At 41.2% G+C, this 15,385-nt stretch overlaps 1 protein-coding gene across 2 annotated transcripts in view; it reads left to right on the top strand.

Annotated features, from left to right (window-relative positions):
• Positions 1 to 8,769: 8,769 nt before the first annotated feature.
• The window catches only part of KIFAP3 (kinesin associated protein 3), a 123,979-nt gene continuing 117,363 nt past the window's right edge, over positions 8,770 to 15,385 (top strand). For both annotated transcript variants that reach the window (XM_039323998.1, XM_039323999.1), the window contains exons 1-2: positions 8,770 to 8,927; positions 9,850 to 9,981. In XM_039323998.1, the coding sequence (XP_039179932.1) occupies positions 8,896 to 8,927; positions 9,850 to 9,981 (164 nt within the window). In that variant the 5' untranslated portion in view covers positions 8,770 to 8,895. The remainder of the gene's footprint in view (positions 8,928 to 9,849; positions 9,982 to 15,385) is intronic.

Consider the following 15,385-nt stretch of genomic DNA (forward strand, 5'->3'; position numbering starts at 1 on the left):
ATCCTTGCTGGCATGGCGAGTTTCTAACTGTTGGTGAGATCGTTAAAAGTCGTTGGTGCTGTTTGAAATTGTTCTGCCGGCAGCAAGATCTGACTGCTGGCCCAGCATCAGATTCTATTGCAAATAAGGGCTGTTTCCAAAGGAGGCAGAGGAGGAGAGGTCCCGGGGCTTATGGAGCGAAGGAACTGGATGAGGCTGTCGGCAGGCCCAGAGGATGGGAGAGAGGCTTTTGGAGGAGTTGGTGGTGGTGGTGGCAGCATTCTCCAGGAGTGAAAAGGAGTGAGGCCTCTTTAAGGAAAAGATGGAAGAGACAAGATCAGAAAAAGAAAAGGAGGCAAGGTTGTCGTGCAGAAATACAAGCTAATTTGAGGGATAATCCACATGGAGCTCCATTTCCATCTGTCCTGTTTGCCATTGTTCGCTCCCTAGAGACTAAAATGGAAGATCTGTAACTTGAGCTGGCCACGAACAAGGAGTGTATATCGGAGGTGGTGACCCTTTGAGAGCTGTATGCAACGAAATTTCATTTTGATGTACACTTTCAAAGTGACAATAAAGTTGCTGCTGTTGTTGTTGTTGTTATTATTATTATTACCATATCATAATCACTCAATGACTCCGGTTCAACCTTCGTGAGTTTTAGTGCCACGTCCCAAGCAAGTCCTGGCAATGTATAATACCAAGCGGGATCTAGTTTATAATGTTTCATGCAAACGTCTCTAAAGTTCTCAAACACATTGACCAATAACAACACCTCACTGTTGTTGTACAGATTGTGGCAATCCCCAAGTGTTTTACAACCAAATTCATCCCACACCTCCTTCGCGTGAGCATAGTCTTTGTCACTTATCTTTGCGTCATTCAGTTTTGAATAGAATGCAGACTTTGGAGGCAGTTCTGTTTCACTTAACTTTTCAATAGAATCCACATAATCATACGGATAAACTCCTTTCCTCATCAAAAGATCAAACTGCTTGCACATCTTTGTCGATTCTTTGCACTGATCTTTGTAAAGATTCTTCATTAAAGTATCGAGACTTGAGGCCATAAACCTAAAGCTGTCGATAAACCACAATTCTTGCTTAATGAGCACTTCTTTTCCTTTCTTATTAATGAACTTGTCAACAACAACATCTCTGCTAAATGAAATGTATTTTTCCTCATTGTTTGATATGCACTTTATGTTTTCGCTGTTGTCACCTCTGAGCTTCTTGATGAATAGGAGGCTATCGTACCCCGAAAAGTTATGGAATATTACAGGGAAAAACTTGGCTACTTTGAAATTTAGATTCCACCTATTGTGTGCCATGCCTCTAAACTTTCCTGTAATGTGACAATGATCACAAACTTTATCTTTACCACTCAACTCACATTCGCATATGTGGCATGTAGTAGCCGCGACATATCTCTTTGCATCGTCTTTTATAAATATCATCCTTTTTGAAAACTTAAACTGTTGATATATATCCTTAATGTTTTGAATAAGCGATTCAACAAATATCTGTGCCACATCATTGTCTTCATTCTCAGTGATGAATACCACAGTGTCTTGTGAATATACTTTATCATTTGATATGGTAGCAAAATGAGCTTGGTGTGTGCTTCTGATACTTGTTCATGTAAGATTCTTTGGGGTTTGATTGCATGTATCCATCGGTTTAATAAACAATTCAAAATCTGCATACACTATAAACGGTACCCTCATTGATCTGTTGTGAGTAAAAGATAGCATCATGTCAGGTTCGGGGACTTCTATCTTCATGGCTCAGTGCAATGAAGACTACTCGTGTTTCCTAAGAGCCTCTATCAATCATCTTTTGCAATAATGCACTGAGTTGAGTGATTTTTCTGTTTGCTTTACCATCAGTCTGTTAAAGCTTTTTATCCAGCAATACTGCTTCTTGATGCCATCGGAAATAAGCAACAGATCAACAACATTCTCACCCTGGTGTTTGGACATATGCAATGGATATACAAGTGTATTATATCCAAAGACATTAACACTGAGATTGTTGTTTCTTTCAAACTTACCGATGATATTTTCTTTTTTTTTTGTGTTATATTTTTTATTAATTTTTTACACAAGCATAAGTCACTCAATAATTGGTAAACAGTGTGTTGGGTTACATTTGTAAAAACACTCCTTAACAATTGATTTCTATAGTCTGTATTCCATATATTAATTTTGGTTGATTTCCTCTTTCCCCAAAACATCCTTTTTTGCAAACATTGAGTTAATACAATTCTTATTGTTTTAATAAATAACAATTTAATATATATATTTTTCAATATTCCTAAAAAATAATCATCATATTAATACATTTCTTTTCTTTTCAGTCATTTGGATTGCCTTATCATCAATCCTGTTAACGATCCTTATTTTAGTTTATTTCTCCCACCAAATTCTAAATATTTTTACTGGTAAAAGTTTTCTCAGCGATTAGTTACATTTACATTGACAGACTTAATTCTATTTTTTCCATATAAGCCATCTCAGATTTTTACGTTTCTTAAGTAATGAATATAAGAGTAAAAAGAAAGAGAAAAAGAAGAATGAAAAAGAAACAAAAAATAAAGAAGAAAAGAAGAAAGGAGTAATAACGGAACATAAGAAATAACATAGTACTTAGAATATATATCCCTCCTAGATTAATAGTATTTATTTTCTCAAATTTCTTATTCTTTTTAATCATAGTAAAGAATATATTTAATCTTTAGACATTCTATTCAATAGATCTAGTCATCTAATCCCTTAACTCTAATTCAAAGCATTATATATGTAGGTCTTTGGTTATTCGGGTTTTCTCCCGAGTTAAATTGGAAGTGTCTTGGCAACATTTCGACGAAGTCTCATTCGTCATCTTCAGGCTGGTGTTTTCAGCTTCGTGCTTCTAGGAGCAATGTGTGATCGTAGCTGTTTCTTCCTTTTAACTGCCAGTGGGGGTATGAACTGATTGGATGAGAGTTTGGCTGTGTTCTGATTGGATGGAGGTGTGTTCTGTGTTCTGATTGGTTAGGAGCTTGGCTGTGCTCTGATTGGATGGAGGGTTGGCTGTGCTCTGATTGGATGGGGGGTTGGCTGTGCTCTGATTGGTTGGGGGAGTGTTCTGTTTGGGTGGGGGCTTTGTTGTGCTCAGGTTAGTCTGAGTTCCACGGGGATGTGAGATGGTGAGCTGCATTGCTATTGTTTGGCTTTGCATTCGTGGTCGTGCCTCATCTTCATGGTGGGTGTCAGTTTGCTTCATGTATGGATTGGAGGGGTTTAAAGTGGCTAATGATGCAACTGTGGTCTGGCTTCTGGTTTGTGGTCGTGCCTCATCATCGGTGTGGGTTTGGGTTTGCTTTTTGCGTGGACGTGTGGTGGTGACATCCTGTGTGGCTTTTGTGAGTGTGGGTCTGGTGTCATTCTTTGTGTTAGGGACTCGTTTGTCAATAAGGGCGGGTTTCCAAATGGCTGGTAGGCAGGAGGTATCATCTCGTTTGTTCATGCTGTGTGGGCGTTTTTCTATCTCGATGGCTTCTCTGATTATTCTGTTATTTAAGTGTTCAGTTTGGGCAATAGTTCTGGTCTTTTTAAAGTCAATTTCATGTCCTGTGATTTTAAGGTGTTGGACCAGGGAAGAAGTTGGTTCCTCTTTTTTGACTGAGTTCTTATGTTCTTCAATGCGTGCACTTATTCTTCTGTTGATTTGTCCGATGTATGTGGTGGGACAAGCGGTGCATGGGATTTCGTATACTCCTTGATTTTCTAATTCAATTTTGTCTTTGGGGTTTCTTAGGATGGTGGATATTTTTCTGTTTGTGCAGAAAGCTGTCTTAATGTTGTGTTTGTGGAGGATCTTGCTGATTCTGTCTGTGGTGCCTTTTATGTAAGGGAGGAGGGCTTTGCCGTTTTCTTGTTCTCTGTCTTGGATTTTAGTGGGGGTTTCTTTTTGGATTAGTTTGGTAATCTTATTTCTTTGTAATCCATTGGATGTAAGTACATTAGTGAGAGTGTGTAGTTCGGTTTTTAGGTGTGGTTCATCAGCTAAGCGTTTTGTTCTAGAGATGAGTGTCTTGGCTACGGAGTTGATCTGTGCTGGGTGGTGGTGTGAGAGAGCATGCAGATAGTGGTTTGTGTGTGTTTTCTTCTGGTAGATGGTACGTTTCTTAAGTAATGGATATAAGAGTAAAAAGAAAGAGAAAAAGAAGAAGAATGAAAAAGAAACAAAAAATAAAGAAGAGAAGAAAGGAGTAATAACGGAACATAAGAAATAACATAGTACTTAGAATATATATCCCTCCTAGATTAATAGTATTTATTTTCTCAAATTTCTTATTCTTTTTAATCATAGTTAAGAATATATTTAATCTTTAGACATTCTATTCAATAGATCTAGTCATCTAATCCCTTAACTCTAGTTCAAAGCAGATAGATAGATAGATAGATAGATAGATAGATAGATAGATAGATATACTTTTTTGAATTCAGTCACATTTAAGTATCTAAAACATTTCATCCCTCTTAGAGCGGTGTGTTTCAAATTTTTTCTATTTCTTTAACCATATTCAAACACCTTCCTTTTTTAAGTATTCTCTCTGATATGTCCCATCATCTATTTTCTTGGTTTCCATCGTAATCTTTCTTCTTTGCCCAGAATCTTTCTTAATCAATGTACTTTGCTGAATCCAAAGGTTTTCCCATACGATCGTAGGTGTCACTGTAGATGTAGAAAGTAAATCAATGTCTCTATCCTGAGCATTTGCCCTCTTCTTTCCATTAGATGATGTTAAAATGTAAATTGCCTTTTCTTCCACTTGAATTAAATCATACTCTTTTATTTGTGAAAGTCTATCTTTAAGTCTTTTTCCTCTAATTTATATTCAATCATCTCTGCTATGTTCTCCTGAGGATGTTTTTGAAGTATTAAATTGGAGATAAGTTGATTTATACTTTCAAAGTTATTTTGTATTTCTTTGTGGTTTGAGATCATTGTCGTTTGAATGGATTGCAGCATATCATATATTTCCTCTTGTAAAACATCCATTGTTTCGGTAAATAATACTTTATCTAAGCAGCTGTCTTTACTAAGACTTTGAAGGCCACAGATAGAGGTTTTATAGTTTTTATAGTCCTCATCCACCAGTAGGTGTGGGATGGATCATTTTTCAGTTCTTTCTAATCTTTTTCCTCCTTAAAGAGTTAGATTCGCCGCTTCCAATAGCCAAAAAGGGGGGTTGAAATCCCTCACTTTTTTCACTCTTCTTGGGAGTTCTTTTTTTCAGGAAAATAAGCAGGATAGAGAAAATTAGTTCTTACCCAGCTTCAAACACACTGTTTACGATCAGCTTAAGTAGAGATTCTTGACTTCCATTTGCTTGCAGCTGGGGCTAGACAATGGAGTTAGCTAGCCTTTCTCCTGTTGGTTTCTGGGAAGCTTCTCCTGGACCGATCGGGGAGACCTCTGTCTCTCCTAGGTCCCTGGGATTACCTTCCTTCATTGCCACCTCTCCGGGGCAGCTTCTGGCCTATTTAGGGTCCCCAAACAGGAAGAAACTCAGCTGAAGAGCTCGGCATCCCGAGTCTCTCAGCTGATAGCACTGCTTGCTGGAACAGGAAGTCTTACCAATGATATTTTCATCACCAGCAACCGGGAATCTATACTTGTCCAATTGAGGTTCTCGGCTTGTTTCCTCAATTCTTTTGTTGCTCTGTAGGGATGAGCTTTATGGTCTACTGGATTCAATGCTCATGTCATGCACCACTTGAAGCATTGGTCGTCTTCATTCTTCATGTTGACAATCACTTTTTTGTTCTCCAAAACAGGTGGAAGCGGAATATATGATTTACACTTTACTGGTTTGTATGCAACAGTGTTTATCTCTAACCTTTGCACGGTCTTGAACCTCCAATTACTGCCTCGTATCTGAAACATTGCCATTGATTCTATTATCTTTTCAAACGCTTTGCTATATAGTTCACCAACGTCGGTTGCTTCTAATACAACTTTTGTGTTTGAAAGAAATGGAGCAACAGTGTTGATAACTCGTCCTCTTTTCATATCGCCATGCTCCATCTCACAATAAAGAACCAAGTTAAATTTTGTCATACGATTATTAGCCAACAGATTTAAAACTTCGTTTCTTGCTCTTCTTAGAAATGGAATAGCTTCGACTCCTTCGATACCATCAATAATGTATTGTTTTGCAAATCTTTTGATCACCGTCTTACTTTCTCTGACTTGCATCTTGTTCTTGTAAAGCTTGTTGAAAATAGAATTGACTCGTGTTTTGAGCACTTCGAGTTTTTCATTTGCAACTCTCTTTGGTTCTTTAGGCACATAGTTAATAATCTAATCAGCAAATACGTTGATTGTAGATTTGACCTTGTTGTAAACTTTCTTAGTAATTGAGACAGGCCCTAGCGTAATAGGAGCAACCTGTATATCTGGAACTGGCTCATCGAATAGTAGTTTTGTAGGTGTACTAAGTAGAGCACTCAGCTCGGCCTTTCTGAGTTTACTGTAGCCTGACAATCCTTGTTGTTTTGCAACAACACACAACTCACGAATGGTTTTGTTATCCATTTTATTGTAGGGACTCTTTTTATATAGCGGACAAAAAAAGTTAATATGATTTCAACTTTGTGTTATGAGATGTGGTAGAGCATCTCATAACACCAGTTTCTATATCTTTAACTATCGCCTTGTGGATCAAGTGTTATTTTGTATGTGTTCTTATACAGTTTTCTTTGGATGTACATTATAGTCATCTGTCCACAACCTATTATGCGGCTAGCCTTCCAAATCGAAGGATAATCTGTCACAATGCTGCTTTTTATATCTTTAACTATCACCTTCCTCGGGTTATGGCAGATCGATTTAAGGAACTCATATTTGGGTCAATCTCTTTCACGACCTTTTGAGGCTTTGCGAGAGCCTCAGAAGGAACAAGTCCTCTTTCAATGAAAAGTTTCAAGATTTCTGGTTTGTTCATAGTTGATATGCCTTTGATACTGTTGTCTTTCATTATCTACTTCAGGGTAGAAAGTGAATATTTCTTTACTGTAGACATGTTTTTATATATAAGAAAATAATGTTAATGTGTTTTCAACTTTATGTTATGGGACTATTCATCTGTGGAGGGTGTGGGGATTTCCCAAAGTGTGGGTGTCATTTATGCCAATATGGTTCTATTTCATCCAATCAGAGCTTGTGCATGGAGGGTGCAAAATGAGTGGGGTGAGTGGGGCTTAGGTGGCTCAGAATAGTCATTTCTCTACTACTCCCAAGATTTGACAATATATGGCTCCGTCCATCGTCCCTTTGATGCAGTGAAGTTGTCCCCTTAGCAGAAAAGCACCCCCAAAGCATAATGTTTCCACCTCTTGATGGTGGGAATGGTGTTCTTGGGGTTATAAGCAGCATTCCTCCTCCTCCAAACATGGCAAATTGAGTTGATGCCAAAGAGCTCGATTTTGATCTCATCTGACTACAACCCTTTCACCCAGTTCTCCTCTGAATCATTCAGATGTTCATTGGCAAACTTCAGACTGGCCTGTACATATGCTTTATTGAGCAGGGGGACCTTACCGGCACGCAGGGTTTCAGTCCTTCATGATGTAGTGTGTTACCAATTGTTTTCTTGGTGACTATAGTCTCAGCTGCCTTGAAATCATTGACAAGGTCCTCCGTGTAGTTCTGGGCTGATTTCTCACTGTTCTCGTGATCATTGAAACTCCACGAGGTGAGATCCTGCACAGAGCCCCAGACCGAGGGAGGTTGTTTCTTCCATACGTGAACAATCACACCAACTAGTGTCACCTTCTCACCAAGCTGCTTGACAATAGTCTTGTAGCCCATTCCAGCCTACAATCTTGTCCCTGACACTCTTGGACAGTTCTTTGGTCTTGGCCACGGCGGAGAGTTTGGAATCTGATTGATTAGGAGGACAGGTGTTTTTTATATAGGTAACAAGCTGAGATTAGGAGCACTCCCTTTAAGAGAGCGCTCCTAATCTCAGCTCCTTATCTGTATAAAAGACACCTGGGAGCCAGAAATCTTAAAATACAGATCAATTTATAACTTTTTTGAAATGTGTTTTTCTGGATTTTGTTGTTGTTAATCTGTCTCTCACTGTTAAAATAAATCTACCATTAAAATTATAGACTGATCATTTCTTTGTTAGTGGGCAAACTTATAAAATCACAAGGGATTAAATCATTTTTCCCTCACTGTATACTTTCTCTAAGCTCTGTGTTTACGCTCCACAATACAGTATATATGAGTTAAAAAGCAGGTAATTTGTCTATCTCAGGAAATACTATTCTACCTAAAATCAACTGTCTTTGAGTTTGGATGTAGGAAATATTAAGCAGTTAATTTAAGAAAAACTTAAATCGTGAAGTGTAAGTGTAGATATTACACATTAAAGCATGTAATATAGTGAAAATCAAATTCACTATTGTTGCTAAATTATGTCTTTGTTTTTAATCATCATGTGTTCAATGTCAATATTGCATAGCTAAATTAAGAAATTTTAAAAAGCAAAGGATGCTAGATTTTTCTCGCAGAAAAGTCAAAAATCTGTACAGTATCTTTAATATTCAGCATTTTTATTCAGCCTAGGCACGATCAAAAACTAAAAACTTTAAAGTTCAAGTTCAGACACGAACGCTCCAATTTTACAAACAGGATCGAATTTTACATGTTCTATTTTTCAAGCACCGCCTCCAAGATGGGTGTTCTCTATAGAATCCCTTTGCGTCTGCGCATCGTGTTGCGACTTGCGCCTGCGCAGCACGGGTCGCTTTTTCTCCCTTGGTAACGGAACCCAACCCATCCCATCCCTGGCTCTTCGCTTTGGTGGCGGTCGTCCTAGCCTTCTCTTCCTTCTTTCGAGTTGACCGTCGACGCTATGCAGGGAGAGGATGCTCGGTACCTCAAAAGGTAATTGTTTTCCCGCCAAAGTGGAGCGGGAGAGCGAGCAAGGCATTGAACCGAGAATAAGAGCAGAAGGCCGAGAAGGGCGGGGGGCGGGCAGTTCTTCTGCTGGAGAAAATGGCAGAAGGAGAAGGATGCCTCTACCAGGAAAGCGGCTGGCTTTTCAGAAGGTGTTCAGCTGCACCAGGCTCGGATTAGTGCCTAGCAGAGCCCGGTAGCTGAGTGATATTAAGGGACAGGACCCTAGTGGGATCGGTCTGGGCGACACTAGCGTACACTTTTCGGGCGTATTGCCCTTGCGGTCGCTTTAGCTTTTTGCTATGTCCCTTGGAGCCCCGAGTCAAGAGGAGAGTCCAGACCGAGAGCTTCTCCAAGGGATGACCTTTAGTGGATAACAGACCGCTTCATCCTAGGCAGAGTTGCTGGTGTCTAGTCCACTGAATATAATGACATAATGCAGGTGCTGGCTTGGAAGCTATTCCAAGGCTGTACGTGCATTCCCAATAAACCAGTACAGAGGCCACTTTGGACTCTGTATTATTTAAGGAAAAGGCGTTGAATCTGCTAATGAACGCAAAGAAGGGGAAGAATGAAGAGGTCACTCACAATTATAATGAGAAAATAATATTGCACCTGTTTATATTTTACCACGGGAATGGCCATTCTACTGAAGTTAGAGATGATCTCTGTTGCTTTTTGGTGAATATAGTTTCATTTTTTTGAAACTTGCACAACTCACAATCTGGAAGTAATAAGAAAGACGCTTATGTAACAGCTATTTTATAAAACAGAATATAGATTATCTTGATCAGTTCAAACTTGTGAAGTACTGCAAACTGAAAAAATACTCAAAAATGTTTTTATTTCTGTGCTTAGCTGACATAAAAATTGTAGGTTTTTTATTCAGTATTTAATTTTTACTTAACAGAAAGGTAAAAGGAGGAAATATTGATGTACATCCATCAGAAAAAGCACTCATAGTTCACTATGAAGTGGAAGCTACAATTCTTGGGGAGATGGGAGATCCTATGTTGGGAGAGCGTAAGGAATGTCAAAAAATGTAAGTGTACAATATTCAAGCAAACCTTTGTTCAAAAGCCTTTGATAAAACACTTTGGATAGCTAATGTTTTTGTCTTTAAAGTCTTTTTTTAAATATTGAATTAGAAAAATAAAATCCAAAGTCTTAATTCAATTATATATTTTTTATACATTTAGTAAGAAAAGATGTCAAGTACATTATATTTATTTAAAATCATTTAAAATGCATCAAAAGTTCTTACTATGCCCTCAAATATTTTATTAAGAGATCCAAAATATGTTTAATATAGCACATTTCCAATTGCAACCAAGATCCATAACATCAAAGAAAGAAAATGCATTTATTATTTTATGTTAAACGATTGATTTATCCTTGTGAAAAAAAACAGAATTTTAGTATATTTGATTTAACTACCACTTTCCTAGGAAAAAAAGTTTGCTGCTTTATTTTAATAAAAGAAAAATAATCTTATTTTTTATGATGGCAAGCCCTTTTTGCACAAACTGATTGTGTTTATTTTCCTTTTGTATGTGTTTGAATACCATATTTTGCCATGGTTTAGCATGGTTAACTGAATTGTGGTTTAATGTCTAATTGCTAGATTTTTCTAATTGCTAGTAAGGCATTTGACAAAGTAGACCACAATCTACTTCTTAGTAAGTTAGAAAAATGTAGGATAGTCAGCATCACCACCAGATGGATTCCTAACTGGCTGACAAACCACATTCAATGTGTAGTCCTTAATGGAACTAAGTCTGCATGGAGGGTAGTGAGCAATGGGGTACCCAAAGGTTCTGTCTTAGGCCCAGCATTCTTCAATATCTTCATAAACGATTCAGATGAGGTAATAGAAGGGAAACTCATCAGATTTGCAGACAATACCAAGCTGGTAGCAGACAACACCCCAGAAAACAGGTTGAAGATCCAGAAGGATCTGATTTGAACACTGGGCCCTAGCTAACAAAATGAAATTCAGAGGTGAGAAAAGTAAGGTTTTACATTTAGGCAAATACAGGTATAGTATAGGTAGAACCTGACTCAATAGCAGTAATTGTGAGAGAGATCTAGGAGTCCTGGTGGACAATCACTTCAATATAAGCCAGTAGTGTGCTGCAGCCACCAAAACCAATGCAATTCTAAGCTGTATTAACAGGGATAGAATCAAGATCATGTGAAGTGTTAGTACCGCTTTATAATGCCTTGGTAAGACCATACTTGGAATATTGCATTCAGTTTTGATCGCCACAATTTTTAAAAGATGTAAAGACTCTGAAAAGAGTATAAAAAAGACGACAAAGGTCATTAGGGGGCTAGAGACTAAAGCAAATGAAGAATGCTTGCAGGAATTGGGTATGTTTAGTCTAGCAAAAAGAAAGACTAGGGACACATGGTAGCGTTTCATTATTTGAGAGGCTGTCACAAAGAAGAGGGGGTCAACCTATTTTCCAAAGCACCAGAAGGCAGGACAAGAACAAAGGAGAGAAGCAACCTAGAATTAAGGAGAAATTTCCTGACAGTGAAAACAGTTAACTAGTGGAATATGTTGCCTTCAGAAGTTTTGGGTACTCCATCACTGGAGGTTTTTAAGAAGAGGTTGGATAACCATTAGTTCAGAATAGTATAGGGTCTCCTGCTTGAGCAGTGGGTTGGACTAGAACATGGGTCGGCAACCCACAGCTCCAGAGCTGCATGTGGCTCTTTGAGCCTTCTCCTGCGGCTCCCAGCCTCCTCCGCCTGGTGTGTGTGTGTGTAAAAAAGAGAGTGACCTCACGCTGTTCTCGGACAAGCTGACAAGCTTATTGGGCGGGGCTCCTGCCTTTGCTGCATCTCAGCAGGAAACAGGAAGCAGCAGCTCTCTCTCTCTCTCTCTCTCTCTCTCTGTGTGTGTGTGTGTGTGTGTGTGTGTGTGTGTGTGTAAAAAAGAGAGTGGCCTCACGTTCTCGGACAAGCTGACAAGCTTATTGGGCAGGGCTCCTGCCTTTACTGCATCTCAGCAGGAAACAACAGCTCTCCCTCTCTCTCTCTCTCTCTCTCTCTTTCACACACACACACACACACACACACACACACACTGAGTGGGAGAAGAGGCCTGGCAGACCAAGGGTAGGAGAGAGCCAGCCCAATAAGAATGTGTGTCAGCTTGTCGGAGAACAGCATGAAGCCAGCTTGCCAGTGAGCAGAAGATCGGAGAGAGGAAGAGAGAGAGGGAAAGGGAGGGAGGGAGAGAGAGAGAACTCATGCACAACAGCCTCTATTTCTTTTTAATTAAAGTCTTCAGTCAAGCTCCCCCCCCATGCGTGCATGCACGCACATGTTTTGCAGCTCCCAGTGTTTTCTTTTCTCTGGGAAATGGGTTCAAGTGGCTCTTTGAGTGTTTAAGGTTGCCGACCCCCTGGACTAGAAGATCTACAACAGACATGTCAAACACAAGGCCTGGGGCCCGGATGTGGCCCGCAAAGTGGTTTCATGTGGCCCGCGAAGCCATCCTGGAAACAGTGAGGGAACGGCCCCCACTGCCTTGGCCCTGGCCCAGGCCAGCCAGGAGCCAATGTACAATTTTGTTCTGGCCACCTATGCTGAAACACATTCAGTCTTAGCTCCACAAGGCCGTCTAGAAACAGCGCGGAACCAGCTCCTGCCGCATTGGCCCCCACCCCCTGGGTGCATGCCGGGGAGGTGTCACCCTTTGTGAGGAATGAAGAAATGGACCATGCCTTGACGCTTGCCCCGGTCCCACCTCCTTCTGCCAGAGACCCTCAGATCTGTCCCATTCCTGTTCAGGCCCCTCTTGACGTGAATGATATAGAGCTGGCCATGCCTAACCAGTAGGCCACACCTACTCCATCCACGCCCACCCATAGGCCACATCCACCCTGGCCACACCCATCCCCCCAAGGGCAACCACAATGCTGATGTGGCTCTCAATGAAATTGAGTTTGACACCCCTGATCTACAAGATTCCTTCCAATTCGTTATTCTGTAATTCTGTTATTTTGTACTGGCTCAAGGACAGCCCAAACTGTAACCAATTATCTTTGAGGTTTTTCAAATACACCAATCAGAAATCTAGATAAGCAGCCAGTCAGGAACCCACCTTATTGGATTCCCATGACATGGATTAATCAAAGATCAGCTTTCCAGGTTCAGATATAAGAAGCCAGTCCCTGTTCACTTGCCTGTGAGCTGCCAAGAGATGTATTACAAAGCATTTCATTTTGCCTCTAAAGATACCAGCCTCAGTTGGGGCAAACATTAGAGTACCAGAAAACAACAGTGGAAATCAGAATTAGGATTTTCCTTTGCAAAACAAGGAACATAAATATTTTTCAGGATTGCAGTGAACTGATGTGAACAGTCCTTTTGGGGGATCTGCATGCAGTAGACTCAAACAGAGTGACATGGCAGCCTAGTGGTGAAGATGCTTGCCTCCCATTCAGAAGGCTGAGAGTTCAGTCCTAGGCAATGAGAGATGTTTTTCAGGGTGCAAAGAGAAAATATCTGCTGTGAACTCCGTGTGGGTGCCAGGAAGGACATCCGGCTAGTAAATGCTCAGTTCCATTCAGTCACCCTGACTATACCCCGAATTAAGGGACTACAGCAGGGGTTCTCAACCTTGGCAACTTTAAGACTTGTGGACTTCAAGTCTTAAAGTTGCCAAGGTTGAGAACCCCTGGACTACAGGATTGTTAAAAGAAAAAAATGCAGTAAACTCAAATACCTTTTCTAATCTGGGCCTATTTATCTGCTAGGGTTCTGTTGAATTTTTGTACCTGAGTATGTAGACAGAATCCTCTGCCATTTAGAGTTGTACCTGTGCAGGTTCCTTTAAGCGGCCAGGTTGTCTTGAAGTAAGCAGTTGTTGTAGAGGCTATGCTTTGATGTTTGGGGGGAAGGTCACTAAGAGGTTGGTGAGGAGTCAACTATGGAGAACACTAGAAGACGTATATTGCCTGGATCCCTTTCAGTCAAAATTAAAATCTAATTTAATTGAAATAGAAATAGCATTTGTTGCTGAAATGGATGGCTTTAGTTCAGCGGTTCTCAACCTCTGGGTCGCGACCCCATTTGGGGTCAAACGACCATTTCACGGGGGTCGCCAAACAACGCAATCCACCATTTTTTCCGCCATTTTCCCCCCTTTTCCTTAGCTCTGCTACTCCTTCTTATTCTGTTGGCTTTCGAAAGCCAATAGAATAGACTCTCTTGAACAGAGTCTAATTCTATTGGCTTTCAAAAGCCAATAGGAATTGTCCAGGGCTGTCTCTGCCCTGCTGAGCCCGCCAAAAGCCCCAGTCTGCAAACGGTGCTGCAAGGGGAACAGTCTGCAGAGCTTCCCTCCCTGCTGAGCAACTAAAAAGTAAGTAAAAGAGGGCCGAGGTGGGAGGCCGGTGGGCGCAGGGAGGGTTGCGCAGATAAGCCTAGTGGGGCAGCGGCAGGTGCAGGGAAGGTTGCTGGCATGCGTGGGGCCTGGCAGGTGCCTTACCTGCCTTGGGCTGGGCCAGCTGGTGGCCCAGCCGATGGTCGCCCTGCACCGCCACTGCCCGGCCGCCCGGGAGTGCCTGGGCCTGCCTGCCGCCGCCCCAAACGGGCAGCGGCCAAGGTAAGCCTAGCGGGGCAGCGGCGGACGCAGGGAGGGTTGCTGGCGCACGTGGGGCCCGGGGGGGGTGCCTTACCTGCCTTGGGCTGGGCCAGCTGGTGGCCCAGCCGGTGGTCGCCCTGCCAGCCGCGGCCACCTGGGAGCGTCCGGGCCTGCCTGCCGCCGCCCCTTGCCAGCTATGCCTCAGCCGGTGCAGGGGGATGGCACCATGCGCGGCACTCCTGGGCCGGTACTCCTTGACTTACGACCAGGGTCGCGGCTATAAAAAGGTTGAGAACCACTGCTTTAGTTGAAGGCCAGGATTGTGCCTCTTCTATTTCTGTCACACTCTGTGAAACAGTTGGAGAGATCATACTTTCTCAGGATAAGGTATCTTGTTGGTGATACTAAATTATACAGTATTTCACCACTTTGGTCCTGAGCTGGTGTCTGAGCTTATTGTCAGGGATATATACTTATTTTTATTTATTTATTTATTTATATTTATCCATTCATTTATTATTTTGCCTATATTATTTTTATACATGACTCAAGACAGCAAACATACCTAATATTCCTTCTTCCTCCTATTTTCCCCACAACAAAACCCTATGAAGAGAGTTGAGTTAAGAGAAAATGAGTGGCCCAAAGTCACCCAGCTAGCTTTCATGTCTAAGGTGGGACTAGAACACACAGTTCCTGGTTTATAGCCAGGTGCCTTAATCACTAGATCAAACTAGAGCAGCGGTTCTCAACCTGTGGGTCGTGATCCTTTTGGGGGTCGAAGGATCCTTTCACAGGGGTCGCCTAAGACCATCGGAAAACACATATTTCCAATGGTCATAGG

The sequence above is a fragment of the Crotalus tigris genome, unplaced genomic scaffold (assembly GCF_016545835.1).
Source record: "Crotalus tigris isolate CLP2741 ecotype Arizona unplaced genomic scaffold, ASM1654583v1 scf7180000024291.2576520, whole genome shotgun sequence".
Taxonomy (NCBI): domain Eukaryota; kingdom Metazoa; phylum Chordata; class Lepidosauria; order Squamata; family Viperidae; genus Crotalus; species Crotalus tigris.